Source organism: Elephas maximus, chromosome 20, assembly GCF_024166365.1.
Source record: "Elephas maximus indicus isolate mEleMax1 chromosome 20, mEleMax1 primary haplotype, whole genome shotgun sequence".
Classification (NCBI taxonomy): domain Eukaryota; kingdom Metazoa; phylum Chordata; class Mammalia; order Proboscidea; family Elephantidae; genus Elephas; species Elephas maximus.
In genome coordinates, this window is record NC_064838.1 from 2534518 (window position 1) to 2559399 (window position 24882).

The window sequence follows — 24882 nt, forward strand, 5'->3', positions numbered from 1 at the left end:
AGATTTGTCCTATTTATGGATAATCTACTTGGCACCATGCGTTACAGCTGGAGAGAGATGACAATATGCAGCAGCTCTATTCTACACAGTGACTTCACCTCCACACGTGGCAAACCTAACTTCTGCTTACCTTCTCCTTGCATTGTGACTCCAAGGGATAAAAATCTACATTAGTCATCACTTATCACTGTTTCTCACTAAATCTGGCCTATCTCTGATATTCTAAGGCTAGTTGGCTTGTTTAAAGAGATTAATACTTGTCCCACTTCCAAAATACCTACATATAAAACAAATATCCCAAATACTCTAAACATGATTCAGTAACCTCAACCACTACCTACAACCACTGATGTCCAAAAGAAATATAATATGAGCCACAGCAGTAATTTTAAATTTTCTACTGGCCTCATTGAAAAATACAAAGAGAAAACAGTTGCTTTTATTTTAACCCAATATTATCTAAAATACTGTTTCAACATGTAATACAAAAAATTGAGATGTTACTGTTTTTCCTACTGAATCTTCAAAACCCAGCACATATTCTGCAATTGTAACACTAACAACAAAAAGAACCAAACCCCTCCAGTCAATTCTGACACACAGTGACCCCGTGTTACAGAGTAAAACCGCTCCACAGTTTTCTTGGCTGTGATCTTTACAGAAGCAGGTTGTCAGATCTTTCTTCTGCAGCACAGCAGGGCAGGTCTGAACCACCAACCCTTAGGTCAGAGTCAAGCACAAGCCAGCTGATCCAGCATATATTTTACATCTGTAACACATCGCAGTTGTAACTGGCCGCATTTCAAGCGCTCAATGGCCACACGCAGCTGGTGGCTACTCCCCATAGCACAGGTCTGGAGTGAGCCTGGGCTCTCACACTGGTTTACAAGGCTCCTTGAAGGCAGGGACCACTTGACCCTCACATACTCTACTCCGCTTATTAGCCAGTCATTTCTTAAATAAAACACTATTTTCCAGATATGTTTACCAACTAAATTCAGTTATTCTCCCTTACCCTGTGATTAGTGTATGACATGGTATCTAATAAAAGATTTGTTGGGTGAAACGTATGTCAAAAACTGCTCTGTGTATTGAAGTCCAACCAAATGAGCCGACTACCTAAATATTAAATATCTGCACAATATTAGAAAGGGAGTAAAACCTCAGCTGTATTACGAAGAGAACATCATCTATAATATGCACTGCCAATTCTTACCACAAAGACTTAAAAACAAGATAATCAAGGGAGGAAAAAAAAAACAAAAAAACTCTTCCAGTAAAAGAGAACTGGATCAGCTTCCTCAAAAACAGAGGTAGCAGATCAAGTTTCTAATTCTTTAGGTGAAGCAAATGATTCTATCGTGATACACGCATGTTACTCCAGTCATAAGCTGCCTTTATACACACTAACCACGAACAACCGTGTGTATAGTCGGCGATCGTTAACTGCTGCACTTTACTAGTGTGGAAAATGAGTGCTCAGCGGCCAGCCTGCTCACACACTGAGACCGTGCAGTCAGTATTAAAGCCCAACCTGGCTCCTTCATGTCCTGTTCTCCTACTACGCTACTGGCCCAAAACACTGCTTAGGGCAGGTTTACTGAGATCAGCTAGGTGGGTTTTTCAGCACTCATCAAAAAAAACACATTACTACTTTTAACAACAACAAAAAAAATCGTTACATTTTGCCCTTTAATAGTAAGATTAGAATTGAGTTTTCAAATGCAACATTCTTTGGAAGAGTAAGAAGAAATGTAGTTTATTAAGCACATATTTGTAATACACAAAAAATACCGACAAATGTACAAGTCTACTAAAAGGAATAGACATACTTCAAATCTTCTCTAACTAAATGGATAGTTTTAAAGACCCAATTTTTGTTCAGATACAGGAGATATTAAACTAGGAATTTAGTACCTGTATCAAAAGAAGAAAATCCACCTCCAAAAGACGGAAACCCACTGAAGGCCGAGAAAAAGGATCCTGTGCCACCTCTGCTCCGGCTTCCACGGGGGCCTCTGCGATTTCCAAAAAAGTCCTCAAATGGGTCTTCTGCAAACAAGCATAAATGCATACTGTGAAGTCTTTTTAATTTTCTTTTTTCATGGGAGATCTGAGAAAAGGAAAAATGGGTTATTGCCTTAGAACATGCTACTCCATTAGGAACAGAAAGCTTTCCAACGAGAAGTTAATGTTACGTAGCTATATATGAAGGCCACTTCCCCAAACACCTTTACTTACTAGTTTAATTACAGTGAGGCTAGAAGACATTATAGGATACACAAGCAGGCTGTTAAGATAGTGCATACTCATGGAAAGAGCGATGTTTTAATATAGCCTTTCATGTGGCGTCACGTTAGTGACTGTGCCTGCTGCTACTGGGAAAGGTTAAGGTGGCGTGCACTCAGGTCATCTCATCTTGCTGAGGCCGCAAGGCTTTTCCATGGTAACTCAGAAAGAAGACACAAGAACGGGTTAATCTAACATGCAATACACACAACATGGAGAGGGTGGCATAACAAACATAAACTGGTGAATCTGGGTCCAGGATTTTAGGGGTTTCTTTTACTTTTCTGTAAGTCTGATGTCTCAAAAAGAACTTTTTAAAGTTTTAGTAGAAGTCAAATCTGAACACATATTAATTGGTAGACACAATGTGTGCTTGTGTTATTTTAATAGAAAGTTACTGACAGAAGTAAGCATCATATCGCTACCGGAGATGCCAAAATGCCCCTGAAAATACACAGAGGATTAGTGCTGGCAGTTCAGTTTGTCTTTGTTGCTGTTATCAATCAACAAGTACTTGCTGATAACATATTAATTATAGAAACCACTACTTCTTTTTATTTTCCTACGTGAGGAGATTTGTGTGAAAACAGAAGCGGGGAATCCTGATGGATGGGTAAAATATAAATATACTCAGAGGAAAGGGAAAAGCAACCTATGACACAAATAACTGGCCAGGAGCAGAGTCTAGAGCCTGGGAGTTGATACATCTAAATAATCAAGGGAACGATGGAGTAAACACAAGAGGTTAGCATACAGTAAGCACTGAAACCCAAGCAGAAATGGGGATTCATGAGACAAGTGACGTTTATAAGTTAACAGCGACATGCAAGAGGTAGCACCTTAAGTGCCTGAGCACTTCTGGCAGCGACTGGAAAGGTTATCAAAAAAGCAAAGTAGAAGATTCAAATCTGGGGCCAGCAAAGACATAGTAATCTAGAAACGAGCTACAAAAATAAAAGCTAAAACCATTAAGTACACTTGTTCTTCACAGGAACCTTGAATAACGATGAGCTGAGAGCAAAGGAAGATGGAAATTTAAGGAACGCTAGGAGTCAAACAGAAATGGCAAGAACGTGGCCTTTTAAAGAGAGCTGTTTTGAATTGAGGAGCCCAGGTGGTGCAGTGGTTAAGAGCTACAGCTAACCAAGGCTGCTAACCAAAAGGTCAGCAGTTCAAACCTACCAACTGCTCCTTGGAAACCCCATGGGGCAGTTCTACAGGGTTGCTATGAGTTGGAATTTACTTGACGGCATCGGGTTTGGTTTTTATTTTGAATAGAAATTGGGTATTTAGCTATATCTAAAGCTCCATCAGGAAACCCTGGTGGCGTAGTGGTTAAGTGCTACGGCTGCTAACTGAAGGGTCAGCAGTTCAAATCCACCAGACACTTCTTGGAAACTCCTATAGGATCACTATGAGTCAGAATTGACTCGATGGCGATGGGTTTGGTTTTCTTTGGTTTTTAATGCTACACCAAGGAAAATGAGCTCTAAGGAAGGGAATGTTTAGAAAACGTGGTTAGTGAAGGCTTGTTAAAAGAGCTGAAAGAGGAAGGATAGGGCAGAAGCAGACGGTGTGTTCATCAGTATCGCACGAAAACCTAATGTGGAGGCCTAAACCTGCTACACCAAACTCAGAGCACGGAGGTTTTTTTAAGAGTCACAGGTAACTTACTTCAAGAGGAGAACTTACTATCAGCAAGATGTTAACACCAAAATTTTACAGCTTTTGCAATTTAGTCTCCACGTTCCATAGTAAGCACTACCCTTTATAAGCAACTTTGTAAACAGGTCTCACCACCAGCCCATTGTAACAATATTTAAAAGTAAGAACAGGAAGAAGTTAAATCATATAACCAATTTGTGAATTTCTCCGGCAGCTACAAAGACTTCAGCCAGTTCAACTGAAATCCAAACACTCTATTAAGTAACTTTTAAATTTACTACCTACCATGCCCCGGAAACACTGCTACATATCAATTCTGACAGTGGTTTAACTTTTCTGTATGTATCAGATCTATAAAATGGTAGAGGACAATGAACACCCTTACCCACTGCCCAGATTATAAATGTAAACCTGACAAACACAATGAAAACCAACAGGGCAGCACTCCTCCTCTTCTACCCTAAAGTCACCGCTACAAGGAACTTGACATTTTAACATTTCTATGTCCAGCCTTACCCACTTACTACCCACACAGGAACCCCTCGTCACTGCACATCCTAAAGTTTTATTGACACTGAACCTTAGTGCTTGTGTACCCTTCTGCACCCCTTTTACGGCTGCTTTTAAGACAGTGCCTCCAGTTACACTTTCTTCAGGTTCCTATGGCAACTACATCCTTGACAGTTGTTCACGAGCATCCTAAACCAGTGCCATGTGATGTCACTACTAAACATATTATTTTCATAGAAATTGTTACGCTGTAAGCTAAATTAAGACACACTTACAGAAACAACTTCTTTAAGAGAAACTACTACTGCAAAAGCTGGTTTAAAAGTATAAAGAGTAAAGCCAGTGGCTTCTGAGTTAACACTTCCTTGAACTAAAATAACCCTCTTTTACCTTGCTTATTTCTCAATTGATATTTTGTAGCCTAAATATGACTTTCAAAAATTCAGGTACTTACTGAATTTTAACTCACATAATTTCGAATATTAAAATAACAAGTTACCCTGAAAATCAAGATTTTTAAAAGGCGTGGCAACGCTAAGAAACAAATTCTTAAAAAAGAAAATAACGGCCATACTTATGATGATGTAGTTCAAAGTTGCCACTGTTAGACAAGTTATACAGAAAACTTCGTATCACGTGCTGGTAACTGATTTTTGGCCTTTTAAAAAGCAATTTGGCATTATGTATCATGACCTTTAAAAACCTTCAACTATAAGAAAACAATCAAAAAATAAGTATAAACCACTCCTTTGACTCAGCAATTCTACTTCAGGGAACTCAATTCATCCCAAACATGGAAGTAACTTACTGCACTAAGAGCTCAAAGTATTTATAATGAAAATCGAAAAATAAACGTAATTGTCCAGCATAAGACTAGTTAGTAAATGCAGAACACGTAAGATGCATTTTTTTTTTAATTTTCTTAAAGTTTTTTTTTTTTTTTTAATTTTCATAGAGTTTAAGCTTTTAAAAAAAGCATAACATGTCACAGCTATAATCTAAAAAAATGTTAACAGTGGGTTTTCAATGGCTGATAAGACTAAAGGGTGACTTTTCCTCCTTTCACTCTATCTGCATTTTCCAAATTTTTAGAGTATGCATTATTCTTGAGTTTTAAAAGGGCAGCTAATACTTTTATACTTTAGAAATATACTTTAACATAACCAAATATGCTGCCACCTATATAAGAAAAATTATTGATGATTTTCAATTGTATTTAGGCAGTTTTTAATACCTTAACACAACATCCTGAGATTCAAAAATTGCTTGAAACAGGTACATTCCTGTAATATGACTTACCTTTCAAGTATTATACCCCCACCAAAAAAAAAAAAAATCAAACCTACTGCCATCAAGTCGATTCCGACTCATAACAACCCTATGAGACAGAGTAGAACTGCCCCACAGGGTTTTTCCAAAACTATCGTCTTTAGGGGAGCAGGCTGACACATCTTCCTCCTGCAGAGTGGCTGGGGGTTCCAATCATTTTGGTAGCAGCCGAGCCCTGATGGCTCGTCTGCAAGTATTACAGGCACCCTATAGCAAACGGTTCTGTACACTCTGTAAGATCCTGCTGTACTGTCAGAAATTCTGGACCCAATCCCTTAAGGGGTCCATAAATGTCAAACTTAGGACAATAAAATGCATTGAACTAAATGGTGTTTAAAAAAAAAAAAAAAAGCACCAAACACGTAACAATGCTTACATAAAAAATCTTAAGGAAAAAAAGATGTTTATAATCATACATTTTCTTACATTTTACAAAGAGAATCTGATAGAATAACCACTGAAAAGTAACTCAAATCAAACGTTTTAACCTCACAACAAACAAAAGCACAGAAGCAAAATGGAGTTATCGTTTTTAAATACCATTCATACCCCACCACCCTAAAGTAGGCATCTCAGTAAGAAAACCCGAACAGTAGAGGCCCACTCTAATTTGCAGTTTACAAACTATACTAGAGTTTCAAAGCTAAACTATGCAGCAACCCTTAGAAAAGGGAAAATACTCAAAAGTCAAGGTCAAATGCAGCCTGCAGCAGACAAGACTTTCTATAATCTCCCAACTAACCCAAACACCATGAACTAAAATTAAAGCAATCATCTATTACAACTTAAATTTTAAAAAATGGTATTTCTTACATAGTCACATAGGGTTGCTGTAAGTCAGAACCGACTCAATGGTAACAGGTTTACATAGTCATAAGTAGAACATAACATATTTGGAAGCACTCTAGAATAAACAAAAGTGTGAGAAAAAAACACAACCATATCACCAAACTAAGGGACAAGTTCCAAGAGAGCGGGAATTTTTTTTGTGTGTGTGTGTGTATTTCCCCACGCTAAATCAGCACCTGTGACAGGGCCTGGCCCTGAACAGGAGGTGTGTAATAAATATTTGTTGAGCACTAAATCATCATCATTTTCTACTCTTTTACAATATTTTTGGTTACAAAACATAATAATTTCTCGCTGCACCCTTCAACTGGTTGGAGCACTGTATTTCCTAAGAGTCACAAAAATCTATCCAAAGTCAAGGATCCAAAATATACTGGATCCAAATTAAACTTCCTCAAATATCCAAAGAAATCTGATTTTAGAAGAGAAGCCCTGGAGTCAGGAAGAATTTGAATCTTCATTCCCAAAGAAGTAACTTTTCTCCATGGAAGGAACCTACTAAGTGTGTTTTTTCTATCTCCCCACTCCAAGAACAGGAGTCCCTGGGCGGTACAACTGGTTAAGCGCTACACTACTGGCCGAACGCTGGCTGTTAGAAACTGCCTGGGGTGCATTAGAAGACGGCCCTGGCCGCCTGCTTCCGAAGGGCACAGCCCTGAAAACCCTATGACGCAGTTCTACTCTGCATGCATGGGTCACCATGAGTCTTAACAGACTTGAGGCTATGAACACCAACTCTAAGAACATAAGAGAATGCTCCTTAGAAGTGAGGATGCTACAGAGGCGGCTGTGATATTCAGTGAAGAGGAGGGCCAGCAAGTGTGAGGGAGACCCCTGGTGAGACGGGTTAGCCCAGCAGCCCCAGGGAGGCCCCTGGTGAGATGCGTTAGCCCAGCAGCCCCAGGGAGGCCCCTGGTGAGATGCGTTAGCCCAACAGCCCCAGGGAGGCCCCTGGTGAGATGGGTTAGCCCAGCAGCCCCAGGGAGGCCCCTGGTGAGACGGGTTAGCCCAACAGCCCCAGATGGACGGGAACATACAGGTGATTGTGAGGACGCTGCATCACTGGGCAAGGTTTCGTTGTTACACGTAAGGTTGCAATGAGTCAGTGCCGCCTCGTCAGCCACTAACGACACTCTAAAAATGACACTATTTCCTTCTTCTTACCACTGTATCTTCTGCCTAGTCATTCCCTTCACACTGTGTACTTCTTGTTCAACTTTCCTGGGGTCATAACTAGATATATAAGAATGAGAGTTGCATAAATACTGGTATTTGCTAAACTTGCCCAAAAAGCCTAACACCAGGAACTAAATTTCCACAACAGAAAATTAAGCAAAACTACACAATACTCTCTAAAATTCTTGCCTAAGTGACTACCAGGCAAATTATATTAAATGCAGATTAACCAACTGCTAGATAACGCCTTCAGTTTGGGGAGGATACAGATGCTGATACTAGACACAGACAATCAAGAAATGCCACAGAAATTTTGTAATGTAGGGACTGGTTGAAAGTCTGATTTTAGAAACTACATGAAAAATTTTATTACAAGTTTCAAGCTTGCTGTGGGGATGGCCAACAATACAGTTTCCGTGGCTAAGAAAACAATCCTCCTGATGATCTTTTCACTAAGCCACTTCCTCTCCCTATTCTGGGGAGGTCAGAAGAAACAAATACCTTGAAATCAGTAAACAGACACTGAAAAAAGGGCTGGGAATCACCATACAGATTCTCAGTTACTTGTCAGGACAGTTTTAAGTAAAAAAAAAAAAAAGTATTTTCAAATGCCAGTTTCATATTCCAATAGCAAGAGTTCTCAAACTATGCATAGAACAATACTTTAACTGGGTATACCAAAACCACACCCATTGCCACAGAGTAGAACCGCCCCTTGTGGCTTCCAAGGAGCAGCTGGTGGTTTCGAGCTGCCAACCTTTTGGTCAGCAGCCAAGTTCTTAACCACTGTGCCACCAGGGCTCCTTAATTTGCTATAGTCTCCAAGAAAATCTCACTGGAGAAGTCAGGCAACTAAACTACTTCCTACATAAGAACAAGCAGAGAACCCAAGTGAAAGCAGAATTTACCAGTCACCCTCATTCACTCAGCACCATATGCTCTGTGGAAAAGTTTTGTGTTATTTTTATATGCAAAAGTTTTTATTTTAAATACTTTAATTGGAAACTAGTCTAGAACATTATGGTTTTATGTTGCCTTTAAAAGTCTATCCCTTGCCATCTTTTAAATTATATGTGAGAGAGAGAGAGAGAGAGAGAAACTTTGTCCTCAAATGATCAAGAAACATTTGTTACAAACATAAGTCGTGGTATCATGGTAGCACCGTGTAGTAACTGTGCCAGCTTCAGGGTGCCAAGTCCCTGTGTGGAATTAACCTCAACTCCTTAGGCCCTTCCCACTTCTATATTTTATCATTTTCTAACACCTAACTTTCTGGCAACTTTCAAGGTTTCCCTTTCAAAATCTACTGCTTTTAAACTAGCAACTCCTACGGGGGGGGGGGGGGGGGGGGGCAGAAACTAACTCTGTTAGAAGGACCAAAAGACTAACCTGTTTTCAGGATATGTAAGTACTCACTTCCAAGTGAAAGGCAACATATAGGACATTTGTTTCAATGCTTCCTGGGATCCCCCACCCCTTTCTGCTTTCTTCGGTTATTTCCAAGACAGGCAGGACTATCCAACCAAGCACAGCATCAATGAAAGCACTAGTATAAAACATTTTTTTTTTTATTCTAGATACACTTCATAAAAGTAAAAATTTCTTATAAACCAGAGACTCAGGGCAGTTTCTTTTAAAATTTATGAAGCGAGTAGCGCCTCAAGTTCCGCCGTGCTGTATTCCTCCTCACTAAGCAGTTCTTCGTACACTTCACTGAGTTCTTCCACGTCGCCGTAACTAGCTTCTTCCTCACTGGACACAAGCTCCAATTCCTCACTCAGAACTTCACCCTGGCCCTGGCTATTGACTTCACTTGGTTCATCTTCACTACAGATATCAAGTTCCTCACTGGAAATCACATCCAAAACCTCACTGTTATCTTCACTTGAAATGTCTTCTACTGTCTCCTCAAAACCGGGCTGATCTAATTCTTCACTAGGCTCCAACTCCTCACTTGTCAGTTCCTCGAACCCTGGGAGAGTATGTCAAAATTAAAATTATGGCTCAGAAATTCAAACTATAATCACCCTCAATTAAATTATATTTCCCTCTAAAAACATGCTTCCCTTTGATCTATGTATCATAATATTTATCCATTTCAACATTAACTTTTTCATTCAACAAGGCTTGTAAGATCATAGCCTTTACAAAAGAAAATGTGTTAAAAAGGCTCTGTGGAAATCATTATGAAGTTTAGTTTTGGCTTCCCAAAAGGAGAAAACAAATATATAAACATGTAAAGCTATCAGGAAAAAATGTTATGTCCAAACAATTTTCCCAAACTAAAATTACTGCTTATGACTCTAATGGGATCAAAAGGTACTAATATTAGGTTATTTTTCTATCTTTGAGTATCAGTTTTTCTGAGAAATGCTGCCCTATACACAATGGAAAAGATGATCCTGATTTTAATTAGTGCAATCTCTACTGATTTTTCCAATTAACATTCGGACAAGCATTCATTTTTACGTGCCGTATTTTGGAAAGAATTTAAACAAAGCTGGCCTCAAAAGGTTAGATCATACCCATACATTTTGGCGCCTGTATTCAGTGCTCATTTTAGAATCAACTTCTACTCTATCTCCTGGGAGTTTCTAATATCAAGGATGGGTTCAACATCAGAAGAAACTCCAGAGCCAAGACCTCTTTGCCACAATATAACAACTCTGTTTTTTTACAGCTTGGCGCTCAGAGACAGAACTGCTTACAGTCTGTGCAACACCTTTCACATCTGAATTTCTTTCCCTGTTAGTTTTCTTGGAGATTTCCTCCCATTTCATTTGGGGATCTTAAATAAGGCCCAGGATTCTATATTCTGATAAATGCAAAGCAGAGCTCTGAAATACTTTACAAGTTTTGAACTTTAAAAGTCAGAACATGAGGGGCAACAGTTGGTACTGACAAAAATCAAGACCAAAAAATAATCTGCTACAATAAATGAACATTATAAATGGGTTGAACAAACATGATATGGGCGCTGAATCACTGAAAAGGCACACAACCCCCAGTTCTGGATTCACTGAAATCTCCACTAAACATACCACCAGCAGGTTGTACAGTTACTTCATACATGGAGCAGCCATGGAGCAGATTCTTTTCCTGTGTGTAAATCCTTAGTGCCTGAAAATGGTAGTCACCTAGAACACCTACAAAAATGGATTAAAGAAGAATCACTGCCAAACTAATGAAAGTCAAAATATGGGAAAGGTGTAGTTTTTTGTTTTTTTTTTTTTAATTTGAAATTTGAGCATCTCAATACGTAAAACTGAGTGCCTAACAGTGAAGAATCATAATACTATTGTCTCCTATATGGGACTCTGCGTAGCCAAAAAAGAGCTCTCCACCAAAATGTCTGCGATTTGTAACCCTTCTAAGAGAAATACACGGGCACATCAAGATTCCCTTTACGTACACAAATTTCACAACTTAAAGAAATGTCAGAGTATGGTACAACAGGGTAAAACAATTTATAGTGGGAAAAACCTTATTATTCAGATCTAATTATGATCTCTATAGGGTGGTGCAAACAGGCAATGCACTCAGCTGCTCACTGAGAGACTGGTGGTTCAAGTCCACCCAGAGGCACCTGGGAAGAAAGGTCTGGGGGCCTATTTCTGAAAAATCAGCCACTGACAACCCTGTGGAGCTCAGTTCTGATCCGACACACAGGAGGCACCATGAGTGGAAACCAACTCGAAGTAACTCGTTGATACTGTTTATAGAAAGACGTGTTCGAGGAAAATCGTTTTTGATCGGGAACCTTGGCCTGTTGGATATTTTTCCCAAGGAAAATAAATGTTATGATTATATTAGTTACTGAGTGACTCTTCCCTTTTATTCTATTTTTAAAAATCATATGAAGCATGTTCAAAATGCCAGGCCTCAGCCTCAAAGGCAAAAACTTGAGAAGTCAGCCTGTTTCATTTCTCTTTGCTGCCCCCGCAACTCGTCCCAAGGTGTGTAGCCCTGGAATTGAAGCAACAAGGTGCAACGAGAAGGTAAGGCCTTCTTCCTCCCCTGGCTACCACGAGCCTCACGTTCATATCTACACACAAGAGATCAATACAAGCACTGCTCTCCCTCCCCAACCCAACACCAACAAAACTGGAATTTGCAAAGGGCTTTAATAAGACACAATAGCAATTTTTAAGACAGGAAAGATCTATCAGTAAATTCCTCACATTTTACATAGAGTAAGATTTCTTGGATACGAGGCCAACTGATAGAAGATACAAATATGGCAATGTGTCACATCATATTAATATTTACAGGGAACCTTCTCAAAACATACTTCTATGTTGATGGCAGCTGGAATTAAAGCAAGGGAGTCTTCGGATAAGACTGCATACAGTCCCATTCCCCACACCACAACTTCAACGTTCCCTGCTTAGCTTTAGCCACTACATTTGTTGATGAAAAAGCTAATATATACTAGCGGCCCTTCCCTAATTCAATAAGGTACTGTTTTAAAACACCAGGCCATGCCTTAAAATAAAGGATGTGGAAATTTTCTTTTAACCTCCTTCTAAGATAAAGGACTGAGCTGTTTAAACAGCCTCATACCTACCAGATCTAGTGGTGACTTAACTCCTCTTCATGCCTAGGACAGGCAGGGCAGGTTCCACTCTGCTTTCCCTGTACTCTCTGTAGACAGAATTGCTCTTCTTTTTTCCCTCCTGAGGGGCTGCAGCTGTGTTGAGTCTCTTCCTCCAGGCTCCAGGGAATGAGGGAGGGAGACACAGGATGTGTTTTGCCTCTCAGTGAGCCAAGACAAAAATGGCTGCGGCAACACAGATTGTAACCCTGACCTTCCAAATGTCATTCAGTGCATTAAACACACTGACAGTTCCAGTAGCCAAGAACAAAACAAGAGGAAGCTCTAACAACAGCTAAGAGTTCCTGGCAGTCTATGTCTGAGACATATATTAAAACATTGTATCAGGAATTAAAAATAAGAGATTTAGTTGATGATAAAATACATTTTCCCAACCAGTGTGAAACAGTAGGCACAACACCATCTCATTTAATTAAACTATTTGCATATCAAAGAATACTTCCATTGCTTTGCTCTACAGTTGTCCTTTCTTTTCAGGAATTGTAAACTCAATAGTCATAGCACACCACAACTACAAAAAGAAAAGCAGGTTTATAGATCAAATGTCTTCTGAGCAATAGCTGTTACGATGCTTAATATTTTAGGAAGAAAATGACATGGCAAATTCATGCAGAAATCAGTTTTCAACAGGCAACAACATTCAACAGCAACCAGCATAAAATTCCTCACCACTTTCTAATTTGAAACTGCAAAAGGAAGCTGAATTAGGGTCATACATGACGACAAGAAAGAATGCATTAAAACCTTCATTATTTTTATGTGCAAGTTGTAAATTCAGAAAAATCTTCAGGAGAAGGTGAGAAAGGAATTTCCAACTCCTATACAGAAAGTTTAATGACAAGATACAATGATAACTAAACAGAGGCATCATCAGTCCTTACGTAGGCTACACACCAAGTAAGCCACTACACAGGCGACGGACTTACCAAAAAAGTCAAATGAAAATGGGTCCCTTCCACCAAAAAAATCCCTGAAGACCTCCTCTGGATTACGGAATGTGAAGCCAAACTCAAATGGACTATCAAAATGACTTCCACCTATACAAACACAACATAATTTTTAGTTTGTGAATTCCAGTGTTTTATAAACAACTGTTTATTTAGACAACACTAAATAAAACATGACCTAAAGAAAGGAAAATATTTCATAATTCTGAGGCTCTCTAGAACTCAAAATATGAGCTCTGCCTTGAGTAATAACATGATCTGTGCTTGGGGTTAATAAGAGCATACTTAGACTTCAAAGTTCCCGAATTTCCTAGTAGAAATCCCTTTCACAGTTAACACTTTTCCACCATATTGAAATCTGTAATCAGCACATGGTGTTACACACAAATAAAACAAACTTGTTAGGAAGATTTCTAAGAAATACGCAGATGAATATTCACTCATAAAACTTTCCTACTGTCATGGCAAAGGTCGCAGTCTGGGCCTGCTGGGCACCAGATCAAGAAAGCTTTTCATCAAAACTACACATGTCTAGGCCCTAACCCAGAGGTAATTATTTTCGTTTTTTCAGTACAGGTGGGGCCCGAGAATGTTTTTTAAATTGTAAGGAATATTCTGACTAACATCAGGTACTGATCTAGGGGTATAAACCCAAAATACAATACATTAGAGACTTGAAATTAGTTCCTATCTATGGAAGTACATCATTCCGTAGTTCCTAGTCTAACAATAGGTTTTAAAACGCTATCAACTCTTCCCTCCTCCCTCCCATTCAGACCACCTTCTCTAGGCTGCTTCTGTATTTATTTCCACAACATACAACTCATTAATTTATAATTCAGAACAAGTTCAACTGATTTGTCAAGGCTTTTTATCTCCAGATCGCCTCAGCACTAATATGCAAATAAAGGAAACACAGTGTCCTTCAGTAAGGTCTACGTACCTCCACCTCCACCGTTTAACCCTTCTTTGCCGTATTTATCATAGATGTCCCGTTTTTTAGCTATAATTAAAAGAAAAAGTCAAGATGTAAATTAAGTTTTTCTCCCTTAAAATTCAACAGAAAAGGTATTTCCCAAGTTGTAAATCAAAGAACCAATACAGCTTTTTTTGAAATTCCTTCACAACTAATAAATTTTAAGGTGTCAGGCCAGCACTTACTTTAAAAGAAAAAGGGGGGAGGGGAACCTATGTTCCTCTCTCCTTAGAATCTATTAGGAAAGTTTTATGTGTTTTAAATTTCTGAAAATTATTACAAATATTAAAATATTTTATCAGATCAGTTATTTCACTCTACCTTTCACAGAGCCCATTAAAATCACGTCACAAAGTTACAAAATTATGACAACCCTGGAAGCGTACCTTCTCACTACAAAGTCCGGTTTAAAAGATCTGTGGCACAAAACTGAGGTCTACTGCTTCATGACGAGTTGAAGGTAGAAACTGGATGCACAAAAAGCAGGAGAAGGAAGGAGCCAACCCTAAGTCCTACAGGCTGAATCACCCTAAGGAAGTCAGCAGCCAAATGGAAGGCTTAACTGTCCACTGACGCTTTCTGCTTTTAGATATGGCTGGTATCTCTCTCCCAACCGCACAACACCTCCCTACAGAATCAAAGCCTCTTTTCAAATCTACAGTCCCTGACAGGGACAGATGACCCACTAAGCAAGGTAAAAAAAAAAAAAGCAAGGTAGGCATGGGTTTATTTGTGCTTACTTAGTATTCTATAGTGAACAATTTCACATGTTCACTACAGATGATCTAGTAAGGAAGGTTAAGCACATGAAGCAGTTTTAGAACCAGGGAAGTGCTTAACAAGACAGCACACAAAATGCAGCAAGTTCTTTTTTTTTACATCCTTGAATACCTAAATGTGGCCCTGCTTAGACACAGTAGTATTTCTAATACACCATGTGTGTCCCCCCTCCCCAAAAACCCTATATTCTGCAAAACCTGCACTAAAATAAATGGGTTCGTGGGGTAAAGTTTTAGAGGCACACCACTTAAACTAATTTTTTGTGACCAGGGAACTAATAAACAAAAACTGCCTTTGAAAATAACTTGGAATAGCCCAGGTGGGGCAAAAGGCGACTACAGGTACATGAAAAATATGCCCTCTTTCAAAAAAAAGGACAAGCCTTTTTATGGTAGTTTAAAGATTCTGTTTCTGCCAAATTAACAAGTTTCTGTTTCATTCTCAATTTTTCTAGTGTTATTGGTACATGGTTTCTAGAAATACTGTATAAGCATGCAAAAAATAAAGACCAGTCAGATGGAACAGTCTTCAGTACATGATCTGGCGGAAGCCAGAACAACTTGTTCCAAGGCAAGATCATGGAAGCTCCACAGACACATCCAAGCTCCCTGAGGGACCCAATTACTGGGCTGAGAGGTGCGGGGACCATGGTCTCAGGGAACATCTAGCTTAACTGGCATAACATAGTTTATAAAGAAAATGTTCTACATTCTACTTTGGTATGTAGCAATTGGGGTCTTACAAGTGATATGAATGGCCATCTAAGATACTCCACTGGTCTCACCCCTTCGGGAGCAAGGGAGAATGAAGAAAAACAAAGACACAAGGGAAAGATTAGCCCAAAGGACTAATAGAGCACATCTACCATGGCCTCCACCAGACTGAGTCCAGCACAACTAGATGGTGCCCAGCTCTGACAATGATCACTATAGAGGGTCCTGGACAGAGCTGGAGAAGAATGAAGAACAAAATTCTAACTTGCAAAAAAAACAAAAAAAAGACCAGACTTACTGGCCTGACAGAGACTGCAGAAATCCTAAGAGTATGTCCCCCAGATACCCTTTTAGTTCAGTAATGAAGTCACTCCTGAGGTTCAACCTTCAAAGATTAGACAGGCCCAGGAGCAAGGGTTAGAAGGCAAAGGGGACAGGAAAGCTGGTAATAGGGAACCCAAGGTTGAGAAAGCAGTGTTGACATGTTGTGGGGTTGTTAACCAATGTCACAAAACAATGTGTGTACTGTTTAATGAGCAGTTAGTTTGTTCTGTAAACCATCTAAGGTACAACAAAAAATAAAAATACCATCAAACGGGAAAATTAAGAAAACTGCTCAAACTAAAATTCGTTTTCAGGATATGAACAGGCACTTCACTAAAGACAACATTCGGGTAGCTAACAGATATATGAGGAAATGCGCATGATCATTAGCCATCAGAGAAATGCAAATCGACTACAATGAGATCCCATCTCACTCCAACAAGGCTGGCATAACCCCCAAAATACAAAATAACAAATGTTGGAGAGGCTGTGGAGGGACTGGAATACTTATACACAGCTGGTGGGAATGTAAAATGGTACAACCACTTTGGAAATCGATTTGGCACTTCCTTAAAAAGCTAGACATAGAACTATCATACGATCTAGCAATGCCACCCCTTGGAATATATCCTAGAGAAATAAGAGCCTTTACGAGAACAGGTATATGCACGCCCATGTTCACTGCAGCACTGTTTACAATAGCAAAAAGATGGACTCAACCAAGGTGCCCATCAACGGATGAATGGATAAATAAATTATGGTATATTCACACAATGGAATATTACACACCAATAAAGAACAATGATAAATCTGTGAAAAACTTCATAACATGGAGGAATCTGGAAGGCATTATGCTGAGTGAAATCAGTCAGTTGCAAAAAGACAAATATTGTAGGAGACCACTATTATAAAAACTCAAAAAAAACAGTTTAAACAGAAAAGAAAATATTCTTTGACGCTTATGAGCGGGGGGAGGGAGAACGGGAGAGGGGTCTTCACTAATTAGATAGTAGACAAGAACTATTTTAGGTGAACGGAAAGACAACACACAATACAGGTGAGGTCACCACAACTGGACTAAACCAACAAAAAGAAGTTTCTGGAATAAACTGAACACTTCGAAGGCCAGCGTAGCAGAGGCAGGGCACTGGGGACCATGGTTTCAGGGTACATCTAGGTCAACTGGCATAATAAAATCTATTAAGAAAACATTCTGCATCCCACTTTGGAGAGTGGTGTCTGGGGTCTTAAACACGAGCAAGCGGCCATCTAAGATGCATCAATTGGTCTCAAACCACCTGGATCAAAGGAGAATGAAGAACACCAAAGACAAAAGGTAATTATGAGCCCAAGAGACAGAAAGGGCCACATAAACCAGAGACTACATATCCTGAGGTGAGAAGAACTAGACGGTGCCTGGCTACAACCGATGACTGCCCTGACAGGAAACACAACAGAGAGCCCCTGACAGAACAGGAGAGCAGTGGGATGCAGACCTCAGATTTTCATAAAAAGACCCGGCTTAATGGTCTGAATGAGACTAGAAGGGCCCCAGGGGTCATGGTCCCCAAACCTTCTGTTAGCCCAAGACAGGAACCATTCCCAAAGCCAACTCTTCAGACAGGGATTGGACTCGACTAAAACCAAAAACTAAACCCACTGCCATCTAGTCGATTACGACTCATAGCCACCCTACAGGACAGAGTAGAACTGCCTCACAGAGTTTCCAAGGAGCAGCTGGCAGATCAGAACTGCCGACCTCTTGGTCAGCAGCTGTAGCACTTAACCATTACGCCACCAGGGTTTCCTGGACTGGACTATGGAATAGAAAATGATACTGGTGAGGAGTGAGCTTCTTGGATCAAGTAGACACACGAGATTATGCGGGCAGCTCCTGTCTGGAGAGGAGATGAGAGGGCAGAGGGGGTCAGAAGCTGGCAGAATGGACATGAAAATAGAGAGTGGAAAGAAGCAGGGTGCTGTCTCATTAGGGGGAGAGCAATTAGGAGTATACAGCAAAGTGTACATAAATTTTTCTATGAGAGACTGACTTGATTTGTAAACTTTCACTTATAGTGCAATAAAAACTAAAAAAAAAAAAAAATTATTTTTCACCACTGAAATAAACACAAAGAATTTCTTCCTTAAAAAAAAAAAAAAAAACGGCATGGTTTTCAATGTCAGCCCAACTCGAAAATCTCAACCAAAGGATACTCTTAAAATTTTGAACTTTACCTGATTTTAGAACCTATTATACCGCCACAGTAGTCAAAACAACCTGGTACTGGTACGACAACAAATACATAGACCAATGGAACAGAATTGAAAATCCAGACATAAATCCATCTGCATATGAGCAGTAGATATTTGACAAAGGCCGCAAAACAATTAAATGGGGAAAAGACAGTCTTTTTAACAAATGGTGCTGGCATAACTGGATAACCATCTGCAAAAAAAGGAAACAAGACCCATACCTCACTCCATGCACAAGAATTAACTCAAAATGTATCAAATATCTAAATATAAAATCTAAGACGATAAAGATCATGGAAGAAAAAATAGGGACAATGTTAAGAGCCCCAATACATGGCATAAACAGTATACAAAACATTATAAAGAATGCAGAAGAAAAACTAGATAACTGGGAGTTCCTAAAACTCAAACACCTATGCTCATCCAAAAACTTCACCAAAAGAGTAAAAAGATTACCTACAGACTGGGAAAAAAGTTTTTAGCTATGACATTGCTGATCAGCGCCTGATCTCTAAAATCTACATGATACTGCAAAAACTCAACTACAAAAAGACAAATAACCCAATCAAAAAATGGGCAAAAGATATGAATAGACACTTCACTAAAGAAGACATTCAGGTAGCTAACAGATATATGAGGAAATGTTCACAATCATTAGCCATTAGAGAAATGCAGATCAAAACTACGATGAGATTTCATATCACTCCAACAAGGCTGGCATTAATCCAAAAAGCACAAAATAATAAATGTTGGAGAGGCTGTGGCGAGACTGGAACACTTATACACTGCTGGTGGGAATGTCAAATTGTACAAGCACTTTGGAAATCGATGTGGCCCTTCCTGAAAAAGCTAGAAATAGAACTACCATACGATCCAGCAATCCCACTCCTTGGAATATATCCTAGAGAAATAAGAGCCTTTACACAAACAAATATATGCACACCCATGTTTATTGCAGCACTGTTTACAATAGCAAAAAGATGGAAGTAACAAAGATGCCCATCAACAGATGAATGGATAAATAAATTATGGTATATTCACACAATGGAATACTACGCATCGATAAAGAACAGTGAGGAATCTGTGAAACATTTCATAACATGGAGGAGCCTGGAAGGCATTATGCTGAGTGAAGGTAGTCAGCTGCAAAAGGACAAATATCGTATAAGACCGCTATTATAAGAACTCGAGAAACAGTTTAAACTGAGACGAAAACATTCTTTTGTGGTTACGAGCAGGGGAGGAGGGAGGGTGGGAAAGTGGCATTCACTAATTAGATAGTAGATAAGAACTACTTTAAGTGAAGGGAAAGACAGCACACAATACAGGGGAGGTCAGCACAACTGGACTAAACCAAAAGCAAAGAAGTTTCCTGAAAAAACTGAATGCTTCGAAGGCCAGCATAGTAGGGGCAGGGGTCTGGAGACCATGGTTTCAGGGGACATCTAAGTCAATTGGCATAATAAAATCTATTAACCAAACATTCTGCATCCCACTTTGAAGAGTGGTGTCTGGGGTCTTAAAGGCTAGCAAGCAGCCATCTAAGATGCATCAATTGGTCTCAACCCACCTGGAGCAAAGGAGAATGAACAACACCAAGGACATGAGGCGATTACGAGCCCAAGAGACAGAAAGGGCCACATGAACCAGAAACTACATCATCCTGAGACCAGAAGAACTAGACGGTGTCTGGCTACAACCAATAACTGCCCAGACAGGGAGCACAACAGAGATCCCCTGAGGGAGCAGGAGAGCAGTGGGATGCAGACCCCAAATTCTCATAAAAAGACCAGACTTAATGGTCTGACTGAGACTAGAAGGACCCCGGTGGTCATGGCCCCCAGACCTTCTTTTGGCCCAGGACAGGAACCATTCCCTAAGCCAACTCTTCAGACATGGATAGGACTGGACAATGGGTTGGAGAGGGATGCTGGTGAGGAGTGAGCTTCTTGGATCAGGTGGGCACTTGAGATTATGTTGGCATCTCCTGCCTGGAGGGGAGATGAGAGGGTAGAGGGGGGTAGAGGCTGGCAGAATGGACACAAAAAGAGAGGGTGGAGGGAGAGAGTGGGGTGACTCATTAGGGGGACAGTAACTGGGAGTATATAGCAAGGTGTATATGGGTTTTTGTGTGAGAGACTGACTTGATTTGTAAACTTTCACTTAAAACACAATAAAAATTCTAAAAAAAAAAAATTGAGCTATTGGGAAATCCCACATTTTCAAGAGATTTCAAAAGTTAGTGTTTCTGTGTTTAGATTCAACAATGTTTGTGTAGCAAATTTTTATTAAATTAGATGTCTGCGGTTTCCTTTAAAATAATGGGAAAGGTGTTAATATATAAAGCAAGGTTGGTTATGTGTTAATGATTGTTGAAGCTGGATGATGGTTATGGGGTTCGTCCTAAAAGCAAAACCTTTTGTAAATAGTGACCTATTATTTCACTACACGTAGATACACCTGGAGCTTGCGTCCACTCCCTGTACTCAGTGCAGGTCTCTCATCTTCTAAACGCCTCTGCCTTCACTCACATGACGTCATCCAGCATCACCTCATGCCGACACCTTTTCAGTGGTTTTCCATTTTTTTACACAGTGTTACACTGTTCTCCCACAACCCATACACGATTTTCTTCATCATGAAATAGCCGATTCTATCCAGCTAACCTTTCACCTGACTCATTAAATTAGGCCAACAGCTCTGACAACCCAGTGACATTCAAGCTCTAGACCTACTAGTGGAAAAAACTCATCTGAAAGTTTGAAGTCTTAATCTGCACTGGATGTTCATTTCCTTACTTCCTGACTTTCAAAACAAAATACACATTGGTTCTAATGTGATTTACTGTTTCATGCACAGGTACGTGTCGCTCAGTGTCCACAATACATTCTGTGAAATAGGATGTTATCTGATTCAGACTCACATACAGGAGGGAATCGTGTAGGATGGTCGCTGGATGAGTCCAGGACCCACGCCACCACCGCCTGTGCTGCGGGTCTGCATGAAAACTTCGGTTCCACCACAGGTGGTCCCTATGTGGTGACTGTACAGTCTGCACTCACTTTCCAGCCACCTGCCTCCATGCACACCTGGTTCCTCTCCCTTATTTCCTTCCTGCCTGCTCACCTTCCCCAGCCCCTAAAAAGGGGGGGGGCGGGGCAAACTCGTTGCTGTCCAACTCATAGTAACCTTATAGGACACAGCAGAACTGCCCCATGAGGTTTCCAAGGAGTGGCTGGTGGATTCAAACTGCTTTTTGCTTAACAGCCATGCTCTTAACTTCAGCACCACCAGGGCTCCTGCCTGCACCCTAATGAGCTTTAATTTAAACTCTTCTAGCCCCACCCACTCAACTGCTAGGTGGCTACCACCCAGCAGTAGGGCAGCAGCCCCTGCCTGAGGTGAGGGTGGTGGGAGAGACAGCCATGGATGGGTGCCAGCACTCCCACCCCCGGGGCCTGGGCTGGTCAGGAACCCAGAGAGCTAGTGAGAGACAGACAGGATCTATGGTAACTAGCAAAGTACTATCCACTACCTCCCATTCTCTGATCGGGTTTTCTGAACTCTATCATAGCCTTACGGGACCACGGACGTATATGTGGTCAGATGTTGCCTGAACAGGTGTTATGCTGCCCAAACAGGTGTACTATAGGACATTTACCTGTACTGTGAGCACATTAATAGATGGCATATATTATGGAGAAAGGTAGCATAACCATTAGCAGCCTCTGCTAACAATGATCAGGAAGGATTTCCAACTGCAGTGTGGCTTACATGAAGAATAAAGACAGTTTAAGAGACCTGTTGGCTTAATTCACACAGGCCTATTGTCCACTAGGGAGGACGTGAACAAGTTACTGTCAGCCAGCTTCCTTAACTATAAAATGAAGAAAATAAGATGATTTTAAATGGAATAGTGCGGACAAAGCACTTAACGTAACACATGGCACACTGTGAGCACTGACGTAATAAGGAAACTTGTCAAGACGCAAGTTAGTTTTGTCAAGTGAATGACTGTACATCACGTTTATCAGCATCTCTACAACAAAAAATTCAAAAAGCTTTTATACGACTTATTAAGAAAGGACTTCTAAGGAATCCTCTACTTTGTAGACAGAGAATCTCGCCCATCTTTTAAACATGACCTAATCTGTAACTACCTCAAAACTTTTCTGGAAGGAGGCAGATGTATGCACACCCAGTAGTTACCAAATTATGACAAGTTTCAGCTTAGGACTACTAGTCCTGGCAATTCTATTTTACAGCTGTGAAGACTTAATCAAACTACAGCACTAGAGGGCCTAGACAAGAGAGCAGTGCTCCACCTTAATTTTCTAATGTAGCGTGTTCTCAGGAGGAAAGTAGGTCAAAAAGAACTTCACGGGGTCTACACGCAGTCATTCTGACCCTCTTCATCCCCGTTGCCCTACTTAAATAACATGCTTTTATTGTCATTTTTACTGCTACTACTTTAAAACACTGTCTTTATGTAGAAGTGCTTTATGGCTTAATACTAGGATAAAAGAGAATTATTTTTTATTAAATCCTGGGAAAGGCTTTTCTAAGATTATTAAAATGAAGTTCTTGCAGCATTGAGTCCCTGTGAGATGCCAGACACTTTTCCAGACATTCTGTGCACGGCAGCATTTCACTCTTACTACCTTGATGTCAAGGATAAGCCCATCTTGTCCAATATGTGATATAATTTCCATTTTATAGTTTAAAAAATGGGGGTCGCAGAGGTTTTATCAATTCTCAAGGTTACCAAGTTGGTACCTTCAAGATGCTGTCTGGTTTTATCAGAGGCTTTAAATAGTTCTGCTGCCTGCTGGCTTTGTGAAAACTTTTTTCTATGCGCAACAGTGACAGGGCCTTCTTGCAAAGATATTCAAGATAAGCTCGTCAGGAAGAAGATCAGCATGGACTTCTGTAGACCTACCTAGTTGTAGTGTTTTTGTTGAAATCTTTTATTTGCCACTGTGTATCACTGATGATTGTGTTATATAGGATTAAATTGGGGGCGGGGGGGGTGGCTAAAGCAGAATCTTCTTGTATTGATAAACTCAAACAGGACTACATCTATTCCTGCATGCATTTAAACCCCTATGCAGTGCAATGAATTACCTGATATGGCCCTTACAACTAGTCTCTGTAACTCCCACTAAATGACTGGGTGAGACTATGCAAATGAGACATATGGAACCCTAAAGAAGAGACTGGTCAGTTTTGCCATCCCACTAGGCTTAAAGGGATACACTGAGAGAGAGTAGGAGCTGTAACACCGGAGATGGCGAGAAGCAGTGGAAGAGAAACGGCGGCAGCAGTACCAGGAGACTGGCAGGAGACACTGCAACGGGCTTCCTGGCCCACAGAGCAAGAAAGCTGAACGCCTTCGGGCAGGAGGTTTGCTGGCAGACTGAGATGCCTCCAAGCACTTATTGGCTCTGTAGCACTTGTGTGAGGAGGGCAGAGGTTGGAGGGGCGGGGCGGGGGGGGGGTGCTGCAGCAAGGGGCCCAGGGCCAGAAAGAGACCTGGCCTGCAGACATAGCTGAGAAAGAGGAGGCTGTCCTGATGCAAGAAGTATACGGAGTGTTCCTGAGCCTGAGCTGCAACCTGTTATGTGCCTAATAAACCCATAATTGTGAGTACTGTCTGTGAGTTGTGTGGCCATTGCATCAAATTACCAAACTGTCAGAACTGGTAAAAAGGGAAGGCGAGAGGAGGTATGTCTGAACTCCACCTTATAGGAATCAGCCCCTGGGCTGCTGATCTCGATTCTCCTTCCTCCTTGCGAAGTTAGAGGAGGTCAGACACCTCCCCTGAGCCATTTTTACATCCTACTATAATCTAATTAAAAGGTCTCTTGCAAATATATCACAGGTTTAATTGCCTCCATAAACTATTACCTCCATTAGCATGAGACCAGAAGAAATGCATGGTGCCCACCTACCATTACCGAACATTCTGATCAAGAACCCAATAGATGGATCCTGCACAAAAGGAAGAAAAGCGTAGAACAGAACTTTAAAAATCATATGGAAACCAGATTTACTGGATCCACTGAGGCTGAGGGAACCCTGAATCTAATATGCCCAGAGATAACCCTTAAATCATGAACTGAAACTATCCCATAAAGCCATCGTTAAACAACAGTTTAGCCCAATTAATGATGTTTGCCTGAAGCACAGCGCTCTTATATTATCCATGAGTGCTAACTGACAAAGTTAATCCAACGTACAGAAGAGAACTTTAAGGGGCAGAGAGCCTAAGTTAATGGTTAGGAAACAATACAGGTGGAATCAGAATGTGAAGTAGGTAACCAACAATAAACAACTGCTCACGTGGCAACTGTGAATGCATGTACTTTTGGCTATATGTACTGCCACCAAGGAATAAATTAAAAAATTTTTAAAATAAAATAAAATGTCTTTGCCCAGGGAATATTTTTTTTTTAA

General features: G+C 40.4%; 1 protein-coding gene across 6 annotated transcripts in view; it reads right to left on the bottom strand.

Moving 5' to 3' along the window:
* Positions 1-24882, bottom strand: part of DNAJB6 (DnaJ heat shock protein family (Hsp40) member B6) — an 87630-nt gene that overhangs the window by 56144 nt on the left and 6604 nt on the right. For all 6 annotated transcript variants that reach the window (XM_049863478.1, XM_049863477.1, XM_049863473.1 and 3 more), the window contains 3 exons: positions 14324-14383; positions 13360-13470; positions 1918-2052 (listed from right to left, as the gene is read on the bottom strand). In XM_049863478.1, coding sequence (XP_049719435.1) covers positions 1918-2052; positions 13360-13470; positions 14324-14383 — 306 coding nt within the window. The remainder of the gene's footprint in view (positions 1-1917; positions 2053-13359; positions 13471-14323; positions 14384-24882) is intronic.